The 16370-nt window shown below is 44.0% G+C and overlaps 1 protein-coding gene across 1 annotated transcript in view; it reads right to left on the bottom strand.

The window, feature by feature from the left end:
* LOC126162515 (ribosome biogenesis protein BRX1 homolog) overlaps positions 1-15841 on the bottom strand; it is a 73888-nt gene extending 58047 nt beyond the window's left edge. The window contains exons 1-3 of the mRNA XM_049919079.1: positions 15627-15841; positions 15393-15548; positions 197-317 (exon numbers count right to left, since the gene is read on the bottom strand). Of these exons, the coding sequence (XP_049775036.1) occupies positions 197-317; positions 15393-15548; positions 15627-15728 (379 nt within the window). The 5' untranslated portion in view covers positions 15729-15841. The remainder of the gene's footprint in view (positions 1-196; positions 318-15392; positions 15549-15626) is intronic.
* Between the last annotated feature and the right edge of the window lie 529 nt (positions 15842-16370).

Below are 16370 nucleotides of genomic sequence, written 5' to 3'. Positions count from 1 at the left end.
TACATCAAATCTCTAAGTAATATAAAATGGTTGCAATCTGAGCATTCAAAGTAGTTTATAAATGTTTATTGCTTCTTACTGGTTATCAATAAATGTGTTTCCATTGGTGGCAAGAAACTGATGCACTGCCAACCTATGTACAATTGGTACTGACTCCATTCATGACTTTTACTGTTCTTTTTAATTCTGTACTTACTGTTCTCAACCAAAAATTTTGCACATGGTCCTGTCGGTACATTTGATATCCACAAATATAAATCACGCTTATGGCGGCCCTCAAACAGTATGCACTTATTGCAGTTCTTCATTTCACATATCTGTAAAAATACATAAATATATTACAAAGAGTTACAGTTAGCCTTTAAAAATGTTGTTACATACAAAAACATAGAAAGCTTGTTCTGATAAAACACAAATACTATTAACCTACTAAGAGAAGCCTGAAAGAGGTAATTTTGCAGCAAAATATAAGGTATAAGGTAACAGGCAACTGTTTTATTTTCTGTGTACATCAATGTCGCTAACTGTCACAGAAATTCATTACCTCTAACACAATGAAAAACATTCCTCCTACACCTACAAGACATCTAAGAACATATACAATGTGGTACCATCTCCAGAAAACTTTTCTTTCAACTGACTGGCAATGGAAGCCTACACAGTTATAATAATTATTTGTTTTACAACTGATGTATGTTAATCAGAAGCACTCATTCTCTACTTTGCAGTAAACAACTTACTTCTTCCAGCAACTGTGTACTTAAAAAGTAAATACTTATTAATAATTATTGCATTCCACAATGTTCAAATCTTAAAACATGATCCTGTCCAAATTCCAGTGTTATAGTTTTGTAGCCCTGATTTTCCCCAATCCTAAAAAAGTGGTGGTGGTTGTTGGGATGTTTAAGGGGGGACTAAACAGCTAAGGTCATCAGTCCCCCATTCCAAAAACAGGCGAGACATAAAGTCGCAGAGCAGATAAAATCCCAAGGGGAAGGAGACTCCTCTCCTCTCCTCCCCTCCCCCCCCCCCCCCCCCCCAGGCACTAAAGAACACAAATTAGGCAACGAACACTACAGAAAAGAAGAGTACAGACGAACACCAGACAGAAAGAAACAGAAGAAAAGAAGATGGCCAGAGGCTGGTTGACTGACCACAAGAACAAAAAAGGGAAAGAGTCAACCATCCGACGACACACCAAAACAGCAACAAATATTGAGAGACGCGAGGACAAAAGACACAGAAAGGGAAAGGTGCAGGACCCCCCTAAATGTAACCATAAAAAGGACTACCACAGATAAAATGTAAAACATTGTCAGCCATGGAGGCATCGTCGCATAAAATCAAAGGCAAAGTGCCCGGGAGATTAAAAGACTGCCGGAGGGTGCGCAGTCGGGGACACTCCAATAAAATGTGGGCGACCGTCAGCCGGGACCCACACCGACACAGGGGGGGATCCCCCTGATGCAAAAGATGGCCGTGCGTCAGGTAGGTATGGCCGATGCGCAGCCGACACAGGATTACAGAGTTCCTGCGAGAAGCCCGCAGGGAGGAGCGCCACACATCGGTCGTCTCCTTGACAGCCCGCAGTTTATTCGGGGCTGTCATGCCACGCCACTCAACAGACCACATCCCAAGCACCTTACAGCGCAACACCAGCTGCTGATCGCAAGCCGTAAGGCCGATCTCCAAAGCTGGGGCGTCGATCGCCCCTTTGGCCAGCCTGTCAACACGTTCGTTCCCCGGGAAGCCAACGTGACCTGGCGTTCAAACAAAGACCACCGAACGACCAGAGCGGGTAACGGAGGAAACAAGACTCCCGAATAGAGGATACCAGAGGAGAAGATGGATAGCAGCGGTCGATGGCCTGGAGGCTGCTCAGGGAGTCACTGCAGATGACGATGGACGTACCTGAGCAGAAACGCATATGCTCAAGAGCGCGCAATATGGCCACCAGCTCTGCAGTAAAAATACTGCAGCCAGCCGGCAAGGAGTGCTGTTCAACATGGGCAGTGTGAGCAAAAGCATAGGCAGTGCGACCATCAACCAGGGAACCATCAGTGTAAACAGTCTCACAGCCCGGAGAAGAGGCGAGGAGCGCAAGAAAACGGCGACAGAGGGCCACAGGCGGAACCGAGTCCTTGGGGCCCTGTGCCAAGTCCAGACGGACGGACGGCCGGGGCAAACACCAGGGAGGCATAGGTGCACGGACCCGGAAGGGAGGCAGAAGAGGGAATGAGCCCAGTTCCGACAGCAAGGACTGGACGCGGACAGCTATGGAAAGCCCAGACCGAGGTCGCCGTTCGGGCAGATGGAGGACCGTGACAGGGAAAAGCAGGCGACGACTGGGATGGCCCGGCGAGCAATGCACGTGGACAGCATAGTGGGCGAGCAGTCTATGGCGGCGAATCCGCAGCGGAGGAACCCCGGCCTCCACCAGTAGACTATCCACGGGGCTCGTACGAAAAGCGCCAGTTGCAAGCCGAACCCCACAGTGGTGTATGGGGTCTAACAACTTCAGCACTGAGGGGGATGCAGACCCATAGGCCAGGCTCCCACAATCAAGCCGGGACTGCACAAGGGCTCTGTATAATCGCAACAGCGTGCAGCGATCCGCACCCCAAGATGTGTGGCTGAGGCAGCGGAGGGCGTTGAGGTGCCGCCAGCACTTTTGCTTCAGCTGAGTAAGATGAGGAACCCATGTGAGCCGGGCATCAAACTCGAGTCCTAAGAAGCGACAAGTGTCCACCACTTCAAGCAGGTGCCCGTCGAGGTAAAGTTCAGGATGAGGGTGGACCGTCCGACGCCTGCAGAAGTGCATAACGCGAGTCTTGGCTGCAGAGAACTGAAAACCATGAGTCAGAGCCCATGATGCTGCCTTGCGAATGGCTACTTGCAGCCTGCGTTCGGTGACTCCCGTAGTCGTGGAGTGAAAGGAGATGCAGAAGTCATCGGCATACAAAGTAGGAGACACCGACGACCCCACGGCTGCAGCCAGACCATTAATGGCCACTAGAAATAAAGAGACACTCAACAACGAGCCCTGCGGGACCCCATTTTCCTGTATATAAGATGAACTAGAGGCGGCACCCACCTGCACCCGGAAAGAGCGGCGCAATAAAAAGGTTTGAAGAAAAGCCGGGAGCTGACCACGAAGACCCCACTCATGCAACGTAGCAAGGATATGATGCCTCCATGTGGTGTCATACGCCTTCCGCACATCAAAAAAGACAGCAACGAGATGCTGACGTTGGGCAAAGGCCGTACGGATAGCAGATTCCAGCCGCACCAAATTGTCCGCTGCAGACCGGCCCCGACGGAAGCCACCCTGGGATGGAGTGAGGAGACCGCGCGACTCAAGGACCCAACACAAACGCCGCCCCACCATACGTTCGAGCAATTTGCACAAAACGTTGGTGAGGGTAATGGGACGATAGCTGTCCACCGCCAGTGAGTCCGCACCGGGCTTCAAGATAGGGACAATAACACCCTCTCGCCATTGCGATGGGAACACGCCCTCGCTCCAAATGCGGTTAAAGATGGTGAGGATGTGTCGCTGGCAGTCCCTGGAGAGATGCTTCAGCATCTATGTGTGGATGCAGTCTGGTGCTGTATCAGGGCAATTGGCGAGGGCAGCGAGGAATTCCCTCTCGCTGAAGGAGCATTGCATTTTTCAGAACGACGCGTGTGGAATGATAATGGTGTCTGCTAGGCCCGCTCCTTGAGAGAGCGAAAGGCGGGGGGATAAGTTGCAGTCGCAGAGCTCGTAGCAAAGTGCGCAGCAAGGTGTTCAGCAATGATGGCAGCGTCCGTGCAGACAGCGCAGCCCAGGGAGATCCCAGGGACATCCATAGGGGTCTGGTATCCATAAATCCGCCGGATCCGGGACCACACGAGTGGGAGACATGGGAGCCCAGGGATGAGACGTACCTCTCCCAGCACTCCTGCTTACGCCGTGCAATAAGACGACAGGCCAAGGCACGGAGCCTCTAAAAGACGATGAGGGTCTCCAGAGACGGGCGCCGCCTATGACGCTGGAGAGCCCGCCTACGGTCGCGAATAGCCTCAACGATCTCCGGCGACCACCAGGATACAGCCTTCCTCCGAGAGAGTCCAGAAGAGCGGGGGATGACAGCCTCGGCCGCCGAAATGATTGATGTGGTTAAGACACGGACTACCTCTTCAATGTCACCCTGTGGGGGAGACTCAATGGTTGCAGCGGAAGTAAAAGGCGGCCAGTCAGCCCTGTGGAGAGCCCAGCGGGGCAGGTGCCCAGAAGAATGACACTGGGGCAGTGACAAATAGATGGGAAAATGGTCACTACCACAAAGGTCAGGATGCACTCTCCAGTGGAGGGATGGGACAAGTCCAGGGCTGCAAAGGGAGAGATCGATGGCCGAGAACGAGCCATGGGCCACACTGAATTGCGTGGGAGCACCGGTGTTCAAGAGGCTAACGTCGAGCTGAGCCAACAAATGCTCCACGGCCCGATCGCGGTCATCGGAGACAGTCCCACCCCACAGAGGGTTGTGGGCATTGAAATCGCCCAGAAGCAGCAATGGTGGCGGGAGTTGTGCCAGCAGCGCAGCCAAGACATGGCGGGGGAGCTCCTCATCCGGAGGAATGTAAACAGAGCAAACAGTAATAGCCGGCGAGAGCTCAACCCTGGCAGCGACTGCCTCTAAAGGCGTCTGAAGGGGTACTGGCGAGCTACAGACAGAGTGGTGAACAAAGAGGCAAACCCCACCCGACGCTCGGTGACAGGCAGCACGGTTCTTATAGTATCCCCGATAACCGCAAAGGGCGGGGGTCCGCATTGCAGGAAACCAAGTTTCCTGCAGAGCAATGCAGAGAACAGGGGAAACACTCAGAAGCATCCGGAGCTCAGGCAGGTGGCGGAAATAACCGCCGCAGTTCCACTGGAGAATGGAAGCAGGAAGGGACTGGGAGGGCGTGAATGCGACTAAGAGGCAGACGGCGCCTCAGTGCCAACTGCCGCCACCGGGGGAGAGTCAGCTGTGTCCATAGGAAAGGCCCCCAAGGGTTCCGTGAGGGCGAGATCCGCGACAGAGGCGAGGATCTCCACCTCATCCCCGGAGCCAGGACTATGTACAGCAGGCGGTACTGAAACCGCCGGAACGTCTTTCTTCTTGGACACATTCCGTTCCTTCTTCTTGCGTCGGCCCTTAGGGTGAGAGGGCTGGGAGAGCTTCTCTGAAGGAGCATCGGAGGCGGACAACGACGCAGAAGCCCTACGACCAGCAGGTGGCGGAACCTTCAGCCACTGGCTGACATCCGGCGGGGTAGGAGAAGAAACAGAGGAAGGGAGAGCCCCGAGGGACCCCTTCCGCAAGAGAGGAACCGGCAGAGGCAACGCCGGTGGAGAAGGAGGGGGAGGGATCGAGCCCCCCCGGTTTCGATGGAGATGTCACTCCCGAAGTAAGCGTGGGGGGAGCGACAGAAGAGGGTTTACCCCCAAAGGCTAAGGGGGCAACAGAGGGAGGCTTGCCCCCAGACACGAGGGGGGCAGACAGAGATGCACGGCCCCGAGGGCCCACTGAAGGCGGCACAGATGAGGCGACAACCGTCGCTCGCGTGGGCGACGATAACGTGGCTGCAGCATAAGATGTTCGAATGGAAGCAGGATACAACCTTTCATATTTCAGTTTAGCCTCTCGATAAGTAAGCCAGCCCAGGGTCTTAAATTCCATTATCTTCCGCTCCTTATGAAGAACGGGGCAATCCGGCGAGCATGGAGAGTGGTGCTCCCCACAGTTGACACATACAGGTGGAGGCGCACATGGAGAATAGAGATGAGAGGGGCGTCCGCAATCGCGACATGTAGCGCTGGATGGGCAACGGGAGGACATATGCCCAAACTTCCAGCACTGGAAGCACCGCATCAGGGGAGGGACGTATGGCTTGACGTCGCAATGGTAAACCATCACCTTGACCTTCTCGGGCAAGACATCACCCTCGAAGGCCAAGATAAAGGCACCGGTGGCCACACTGTTAGTCTTGGGTCCTCTATGTACACGACGGACAAAATGTACACCACGTCGTTCCAAGTCGGCTCTCAGCTCGTCATCGGATTGTAACAAGAGGTCACGATGGTAAATAATCCCCTGGACCATATTTAAGCTACTGTGGGGAGTGACGGTAACAGGGACGTCACCCAGCTTATCACACAAGAGCAACACTCGGGACTGGGCTGGAAAGGGAGGTCGTCTTGAGGAGGATGGACCCATTCCTCATTTTAGACAACCCCGCCACTTCCCCAAACTTATCCTCCAGGTGTTCCACAAAAAACAGAGGCTTCGTCGTAAGAAAGGAGTCACCATCAGTCCTGCTGCAGACAAGGTATTGCGGTACGTAAGGCTCCCGCTTGGCACTAGATCGACGTCCCTCCCATGGCGCAGCCAACGAGGGGAACGACTGAGGGTCATATTGCGCAGCATCAAACTCAACTCTGCCTCGCTTAGAGACGCTGGTGGCCGTGCGACCACCAGCCTGGTGTGATTTATTGCGCTTCATTGCGCCACATCCGTCCAGATGCCACCTACTCCGAACGAGGGCTCTCCCCAAGGGCGCCACCCAGCCAAAGCAACGGGTACCTGGCCGATATCCCATTGCCTGGAGTCCCCGTGCCCCAGACAAGATGGGCACATACTCCTTGGCATGCATGGGGAGGAAACAGCTCTGGCATCTGTAGTGCGATCCCTGCATGGTCAGGGGGCTACCACCAAGAGGGTACATGATGACCCCACCACAACGGACTGGCTACCGTGCTGGATTTTAGGTGTTGAAAGGGTCCACAGTTGTCGTGGGCGCTAAGAAGACGATAAGGAGACAATCCAGAAGATGGGTGTAATCCCCCCACACGACAATAGGTAACATGCAAGATGGTGGTGCATGATGGACCAATAGAAAAACACCACGTAAGGCGTCCTTCCCCAAATGGCACACACTAACAACGGAAATTTGGAAAAAGGAGGAGGTCAAACCCAAGAGGGGACCATCACAGAAGGCCGAAACGTTTGAGACTCCTTTTAGTCGCCTCTTACGACAGGCAGGAATACCGCGGGCCTATTCTAACCCCCGAACCCGCAGGGGGGCCTAAAAAAGTATAACTTTCCTAGAATAGATTGTTACTTAAAACGTACTCAAATTAGAAAATTAAAGTTCCAGAAAATTCTCAATGAGCTTTGGAAATCTTACTGCATATTAACATTTCCACATCATAAAATGTACCCCATCATTTTGCCATTTTTGTATTTACTGTTTTTGTTTTTTTTACTTTTATTGTATTTTATGTTCCCATCTGAAATATAACAATCTAGCAGAGATGCTGAGTCACAGACAGGCATCTATCTGCGACTCATCATCTCCACTATATGGCGATTAACAACTCTCCTTCTCATAATTTTGTATTTTACCATTTTGTCACTTCTATACTGTGCACAAAGTCAGACTCGGTTAGGGATACAAACTCTACACTGCAATGAGTAATCATTTTGTAATTTTCTATGTCAGCCAGTCAGTGCAACTGCTATATAATTCATCTACTTCATTCAGTAGCTGTTTGGACAGCTGAGATGTTGGTTCTGACCTCTTCAGTATTAGCCTTCAGTACTGCTACTTAAAATCTGATCAAAGCAATAAAGGTCAACTAAAAAGAATCTTCAGCAGCGTTGCAATAAATTAGGATTTATTGTTTCCCCAATAATCATCTGAAGAATACTGGTAAATATGAACAGCCATGAGACTTAAGAGGCATCTAAGATAGGGCAGTAACCTTGCAAATTACATAAGATTAGTTGACATATAAAAATTATTTGAGAGTGTGAAAAGGGAAAGATGTTTGAAATCCCAAGACAAAATACGTATCAAGAAAGATGGGTTATTCACAATACGCACAAGAATGAAGAAGCAACAATAAGAATGGAAGATTAAGAGCGAATATGTACAAGAAAAAACAATAAGGATAAAAGATTATGAGAGAAGCACTCAGATTAAAAAGAATGGTTAGGTGGGGATGCATTCTTTCTCCTGCACTGCTCAACTTGGACGTTGAAGCAGCAATGAAGGAAATAAAAGAGAGATTCAGATGTGGGAATAAAAGTATATCAATGATAAGATTCACTGATGACAACATCATCCTCAGTGAAAGTGAAGGAGAATCACGGGATCTGTTGAAGATTACATTGTTATACTGTGTCGAGAGGAAGGTTCGATAAGAATCATTGGCTCTGGCAGGTGACTTTATGTTAATGGCTGCTGTCATGTCACCTTTCGGTGCATATATTCACAGTTTTGTTGTTAGTTGCCGAAGCCAACAAATGTTAAAGAAGAAGGGGAGAGGGCGGTGGGGGTGACTATAGTGACACATTAATCTGTAACTTAGCCCGAGGTATAGGTTAGGTTGCAAGATAACAGTTTGATTGTGAGTTTGCAAAATCAACGAATGTGATACTGGAAAAATCTGGTTGTAGTGACTGATCTGTAGCTCTACCCGACATCTAGGTTAGACTGGAAGATAACAGTCTGGTTGTGAACTGGCGAAGCAAAAGAATCTGATACTTAAATAAAACTTGGTTGTTGTGAGAGACTGATCTGTAACTTAGCCCGTTTGAAAAATGTTTCCAATAATACCCTGTTACAGTCACTGCACTTTTTACGAAGTTTGTTGCACGTTTCCTATGTCATTGGTCAAAGCTGACATCCATATCAAACATTCCTGTACATCCATTATACTTGGCATTTCAATGATCCATAGTGAGGAGACCCTCAAAGATGCAGAACATGTCAAAGCAAGAATACATAATACATATTTATACAAAAAGGATGTGCCAATATCTCTCAACTTGGCACAAAGCAAGTAAATGCACAATACAATGAGGTGCGTACAAATGGCATGAATATTTTAGTGTGTACAGATTTCAAAACAAGAACAGACAAAAGTAATGGAGGCGTCAGAAATGAGATTAACAATAAACCTATATTACACAATGAACAAGTCTCAGACAATTCTTTTGATGCATATTATGATATATATGATACATAAACTACAAAAAATGCAAGGATGACCACTACGCAACTTTTACCAGAAAGTAACTGACCTAATTCAGCAACAACTAACATTAATAATTACTTGTGTACGCCACTGCACCTTAATACATTTATACATTAGATATGTATTTTGGGGGGTGTCCCTTAATGGCCTCATAATATATCTATATCAGATGAGTGAATGGTAGAGGGAATAAGGGAGATTTCCTTGGAGTCCAGATAGGATTAAAATTTTTATGTATCAGTATCGGATTTTCTGACACTGCAGCAGAACAAACCACACGGCAAAAGATGTGACTTGGCAAGATCTTTTAATGAACTGTATCATAGAAACTGCATATTTTTGTAATACTTAAGTATCCACAAACTATGGTCGCCAGCTTCCGAAACACTGAAATTAAGACAGTGGCTGCTTGACTTGCTGCAGTCAGCCAGCCACGGTGAGCACAGGACACATGATGAACTTAGTCAATTACAGTGTGCACGGCATAAGTGATCTACTCAGCCAATTACAATATCAATGTGTCTTTGTATGAACTCAAGCAAATAAGATGAACTTAGTTTTCACATACAATTTTGGTTGTCACAAATATTGGCTGTTCTTTGACTAACATACATAATTTGGACTTTATTAAATTGCTTTTGTTATTTTCATTTAATATGATGGCAACTTCAATTTCTCTGGAACTCTTTCAGTGAATGTTATCATTTGCATTCATCATTTTCCTTTATATCATCTTAATCCAAGTTGTTTAGTTAATGCAACTACTCTTCCTCTATTGTTTCAATGAGACAAAAAATGAAATACTGGCAGATGTCACTATTGTCATTTCAGTGCTTTACTGTTTCACCACTAGAGTTGTATGTACAAAAGATACTAACAGTTTTGATCAACTCTTGTTATTTTTGCTTATGTTTAGACCCATCACTGCCTTCTCCACGATATATTTCTGGAATTCACCAGAAAATGACTTCTCTCAAACAATAACACACGCAGAAAGTTTGCACATTTTATTAATTATGTCGGCTGAAATACCTAAGTAAATTGCAAACAGTCAGGGTCTACTATTTCTTCCCTCTAGCATCTGCCCTTTTCATTTATATCTATAGTATGTTACATAGGGAGGGCATCTCTCACAGCGTATGTTAGCACAGGACATCAAAGAACACTGCTATTAAAATATATAAAATATTTTTAGCGAAAGGGCTAAATCCAGTACTATTTTCACCCTGTACAGATATATATATATAGTTAAGAAGTGTATTTTAGCAACTGCTGCACAATACATATATTCATTAAGGTCATTTGTTGTTATAAACACTTTTACTTTAACAAAAAAATATTGAAATGCACGAATCTAAAAATGTGGACTTAAACAGAATTCTACAAACACTTCATGGTATATAGTATAGAACAGAGTCAGACACACAGCTGAATGTGTAGCTGACATCCTGGCAGAGCATATCTATTATAGTGTTTTATGGAAATGTGAAGTTTAAGACTGTACTGAGAAACATTATCTGGAAAAAGGTCCACTTATTTACAAGAACTCCTGAAGTTACGGTTCTGTTATTTTATAAATTTTACACCTGGAATTCAACATCATTCCACAATGATAAATTATCTCATTGTATTGAACTACAAAATCTTAAACATGGCTGCGAATCAGCAACTGTATAAGTCCGAAGAGGTTGAAACAATCAGCCAACCTGTTAGCCCTAAAATGTATATAACCATTTACAAAAATTATTCTTACATACATTCAAAATATTAACAGAAAAATATTTGCAAGGTAAGTGTGCCAATTGTTACATCACATGATGGTACATTAGACTAGCTGAAGCCAAGCGGCTCTTGTCATACATATAAAACTGACCAAACGAGAATTATCACAACCCATGGCTTTAGGTAGCAGCCAGATTACATTTAGTTAAGTAGCATAATTTTACATTAAAGCAGTACGACAATCCCTTGTAGAGACAATTTCATGCATAATGTAAAATGCTGTTATTTAACACAAGCAAGGCACAGTTCTTACGCTCCTGTACTTTGCACCCTCTGCAACCCAGTTTTTCCTGGTTGTTTGAGCCTATATATTTGTAACAGTTGGCCTTTGTCTCTGGCATGATGAATGCTTACCTTATGCAAATATTTTATTCTGTGATTCCTGTTATAATTTTATGTTGACAAGAGCCTCTACCAGTGGGCATTTACCAGTGAGCATTCAGTCTGAAGTACACTAAATGTAATATAGCTTGGGATCAATCTTGTTTTATGTTTTATATACGACAAAACCCACTCGGCATCAGTTAATCTAATGTACCATCATGTGATTTAACAAGTGAGTACGCTTACCTTGCAAATATTTTTCTATTAATATTTGGTTATGTTTGTAAAAATAATTTATGTAATTGGTTTTATGCATTTTAGGGCCCATTCCTTCTGAAGAAGATATTTTTAGAAATATTGAAACCTAGGTCAAGGGTTAATAAGCCTTTGTTTTCCAACTGGTTGCCTACTTTTTTTCAACCTGTTTCTATTGAACTACTTTCCCTCCCGTGGGACACCAGCTTATCAAAGGCACCTTCAGTGCAAGGCAGGGAAGTTTGCCTGCTCCTACAAAGTCAAGGGCTGTGCCGATCAGGGTCACCAAGGCTGGAGACAAGAGCACAGAAGTCGTATAAACTGAATCCTTTAAGTCTTTGGGCCTTTCACATACATTTTGGAACCATCTAAAATGCTTGAAAATGAGTCTCCTACTCATCTTTCAAAATTAAACTTATGTTAAATAAGACTAGGTTTTGATTTTTATGAACCTGTTATGTGACAATGAAGCAATAAAACAGGTTTTATGTATGGCAAAAATCTTCACCTGTTTATAAAACCTGTTCAACCTAAAAGTGGAAGCTCTCCTTTTCAGGGAATGTAGAACTATATGGTATGAATCAAAAGAAAAAAAAATCAAAACTTTATGGATTGGCAGTTTTGTAATAATAAAAATAATAATAATAATTTGTAGTCCACAAATCTATCAGCGACTCTGTCATTGACTTCCAGTCTGCCTCAGAATGTATATCAACGCTCTCCGTCAAATTGGCCAACAAAGCATATACCTTGATCAACGCACACGCAACCACAAATAACTATAACAAGAAGAACCCCCAGAAAGTGGATGACTTCTGGAATGACCTTGAAGAGACGACAAACAAAATTGCGAAACACCATGTAATAATCTTGTTAGGCGACTTTAACGCACAATTAGGCAAAGAGAAAAAGTACAGGAAAATCACCGGAATCCATACAGCTCACAAGAGAACTAAAAAGAATGGGGAAAGATTGCTAAACTTTTGCGAAAATTTTGGCCTCTTAATTATGTCAACACAATTTAAAAAACCCAACAAGAAACTGTATACTTGGAAGTCGCCCAACACAATGTTGGGTGAATTCCAGATAGACCATGTGGCCATCTCCAAGAGTAACACAACAGAAATTCTGAATGTGAAAACGAGAAGAGGATTTTTTGAATCAGACCACCATCTTCTACAGATATAGACCAGATTACAACCTAATAGAAAAAAGCCAAAACTAAACAAAGTGCTGAGACCAGACCCCGAATACATAAAACTCAATAAGGAAAACATCTTACAGGAAATCAGTCAGACAAACACCACAAACTGGACAGAACTTGTGGACGTCCTCAAATCCGCGATGAAATTGGGTCAACCCCTGAGAAGGAGAAAACACAGGTGGTGGAATATAATATGTGACCAAGCAATAGAAGAAAGGACCAATGCATCGAAAAACTTCAACAGTCACAAAACATCAGAAAAATGGCAACAATTTCTAGTAACCCAAAAACAAACATCGAAAACAATTCAGAAGGAAAAAAGAAATTATGACAAACGGTGAGTAGATGAGATAGAACAAGACTTTAAAAAGAACAACACCAGGAATTTTTATAAGACGTTTAAAGAACATATTGCAGGATACCAGCCACCCAATCTTTGCTTCAAGAAACTAACACGAAGGATAACTGCCAAATCCTCGCAGACTATTTCAACAAACTTCTCAACTGCGAAAGACCTACAGAGGATATTCACTACCAGACATCTACACCAAATCCCGACGCTAAACCACCAACCATCAACGAAATAGCAGAAATCATCAAGACACTGAAAAACAATAGGGCCCCAGGAGAAGATGGAATTATTGCAGAACTATGAAAGTTAAATGATGAAAGATTAACAGGAAAAATCCACAAAATCATATTAAACATTTGGGAAACAGAACAGATCCCTTCTGAATGGAAATGCACACTCATCCATCCACTCCACAAAAAAGGGGACAAAACTGAATCAAATAATTACAGGGGTATCTCACTCGTGCCGGTCACACATAAAATCCTATCAAAAGTTCTCATGAATAGATTAGAAGAACAAGATGACCCACAAATAGAATAGCAGGCTGGTTTTCGCAAGGGATGATCCTGCATAGAATAGATCTGGAATCTGAAAATGATTCTCCAGATGAGAAACACCTGAAACACAGTGGTCACTTTTGTAGATTTTAGAAAGGCCTACGACTCAATAGAGTAGCGCTCTGCAACATGATGGAAGAATTCAGCATTGACAGAAAGACAAGAGCAATCATTCGGCGAACAGTAACTTACACAGTCTCCAAGGTCAAATTTATGGGGGATATATCTGAACCATTTGAAATCCAAACTGGAGTGCGATGGGGTGACGGACTTTCTCCATTACTCTTTAATATCATTCTTGAAAAAATTATCAGGCCATGGGAAAAAGAAGTCAAAGGAATCCAAATTGGCTTTAGAAAAGATAATACATTCAATGTGAAGTGTTTAGCTTTTGCAGATGACCTTGCAATCCTCACAAATAATAGAAAAGAAGCCACTAACACCATAGAGAAGTTACACGAAATTGCACAAAGAACTGGCCTGCAAATTTCACATGAGAAAACCCAGTACATAGAAAGAGTGCCACAAGACAAATTGCCTATTGTGACAACCCATGGGAAAATCATACAAGTACCACATTTTAAGTACCTGGGAGAAATCATCCAGCTATCAGGGATCAACCTAAAGGCCAATGAGGAAAGAATAAAAAAACTACAGAAAGCATATAAACTCATGCGGAACTATTATAACAAAAAGTCCATATCCATTAATGCAAAATTGAGGCACTACAACACTGTCGTACTTCCGGAGGTACTGTATGCATCTGAAACAACACAAATAAGTGGGCAAACTAAAATCAAAGTAATAGAGAAACAAGAAAGGAAAATTCTCAGGAAAAATTTTGGCCCGATACAAGAGCAAGGAATCTGGAAGAAGAGACCAACATCAGAATTATAGAAATACACAGACATGATTACAGATACAATAATGAAAAGAAGAACACAGTTCTATGGACATATCCACAGGATGAATGAAACAGAATTTCAAGCAAATTCTTAAAGACATCAACTCAGGCAGGGGAAAAACAAAATGGATAAAAGAAGTTGAAGAGGACCACAGACAAGCACATATAACAGTACATGATGCAGAAAATAGAACTGAATTCAGGAACATCATGAAAAAAACAAATGTGACACCACAACACAAAAGGGACCAGGATGCAAATGGACAGCGGAGCAAAAGAAACAACACAGTGAACACATGAAGAAAATTTGGGCTCAGAAAAAACAATCATCATAAAGGAATTCAAGTTCAAACGCTCTATTTAAATGGGAATAATCGAAAACAATAATAATAAAGTTCAGAATGCTATAGTAAAGGAACTTTGACAGACAAGTCCAAATGGAAGATTTCTTTGTAATCATAAAGCAATTACCTTTCAAATAAAAGACCAACAAAATTATCTAGAACTGTTGCAGAGATAAATCATAATTCGAATCTTCAAAATGGTAAGCGCAATGTCATCTTTGAATGGCTGTATCTCGGAGCAGAATTTTTTTTGGAGAAACAAAAAAAATACGTGTTCCTTACCTAGTCCATTTCAGCATATGCTACATTCTGTAACATCCAAGACGATGAGGGTAAGATTTTTTTTGCTAGGCTGCCAGAAGTGATATGGACTATGCCAACTACAGTGTAATAGTTTCACGGCTACCGGATAATTTCTGCCGTAATGTCATTTCAGAAGTGTATGGGGGGATGCCCAAATTGCAATTTACCAACCACCTCCCCAATAAATTTCCGACTATAGTAACATTCATGATGTTACACAAAAAAAGACATGGCCATAATTCTAATATTTCTCGAATGGGACTTATTTGTGAGAACTGAAATTCAAAGTTTTACCTCGTTCACGACGAACAAATTTTCTGTTCTTTCCATTTTACTTTCAGGTTTACAGTGTGGCATCAAAGTCTTAATATCTTCCATGAGATGCCTGTCCCTATGTGAAATGCGCCGTGTTGCGAACACGAGCACGCGTTGCTTGTTAATCCATTTCACCTGGACAAAAGGAAATATTGCAATGAGAACTCAGAAACATAAAACTCCTGAACTGTCAGCTACAATAAATTGTAAAACCTTCTTCGGCACAGGTTCGTCAGAATATCGTGTAGTAGGCAGCGCAATGCCATCTGATTCCTCTTTGTCATTCGCTGTTTCCTGCCAGGTCCGCTTCACCATTACTCCGAATGTTCCAAACAAACCACGTGCGTACAACACTCACGCCTTGACTTAAACACTGACAAATTGAAAACAAACGCAAAGATTCATACAACTGAAAGATGATTTACTAATCACACGCATTATCGAGACGAAATATACGGTAGAGAAAATGCCTATCGATAATCGATACCAGCATATAAGCTATCGCAAAAAATTGTGACGAGTAGGTTTACATGTATTGAAAGTTGAACCACAGTCTAACCAGTACGAGTGTCTAACATGTTAGACTGTGGTTGAACCTAAACAACGCGGAAATAACATACTATTACTTTATTACTATATCTTCGCCATTTACCAGCCATGGCTGGACAGACTAGCCCGACTAATACGACAGTCTGAAAAGTTAAAAGCCTTCGTCTTACTGGAGTTATGTCATTTCCCCAAGAGCACTCATAACCTTTACCTAGCAGCAAGTAGCATCCATTCAGTAATTTGTTTCTTTCGTTGACTTTCATAGTTGTCGGTCCACTCTTCACTGGAATGTATAAAAGCGTGCTTCGTCATCGTTGTTTGGCTTACTGATACAAAAAATGGTGGCTTGAGAAATCGAGAGATGAATTGTAAAACGATAGAGAATAAAAGAAGATATTTATAAATGAC

The sequence above is a fragment of the Schistocerca cancellata genome, chromosome 2 (genome assembly GCF_023864275.1).
Source record: "Schistocerca cancellata isolate TAMUIC-IGC-003103 chromosome 2, iqSchCanc2.1, whole genome shotgun sequence".
NCBI lineage: Eukaryota > Metazoa > Arthropoda > Insecta > Orthoptera > Acrididae > Schistocerca > Schistocerca cancellata.
This window is presented reverse-complemented; position numbering and strand designations above follow the sequence as displayed.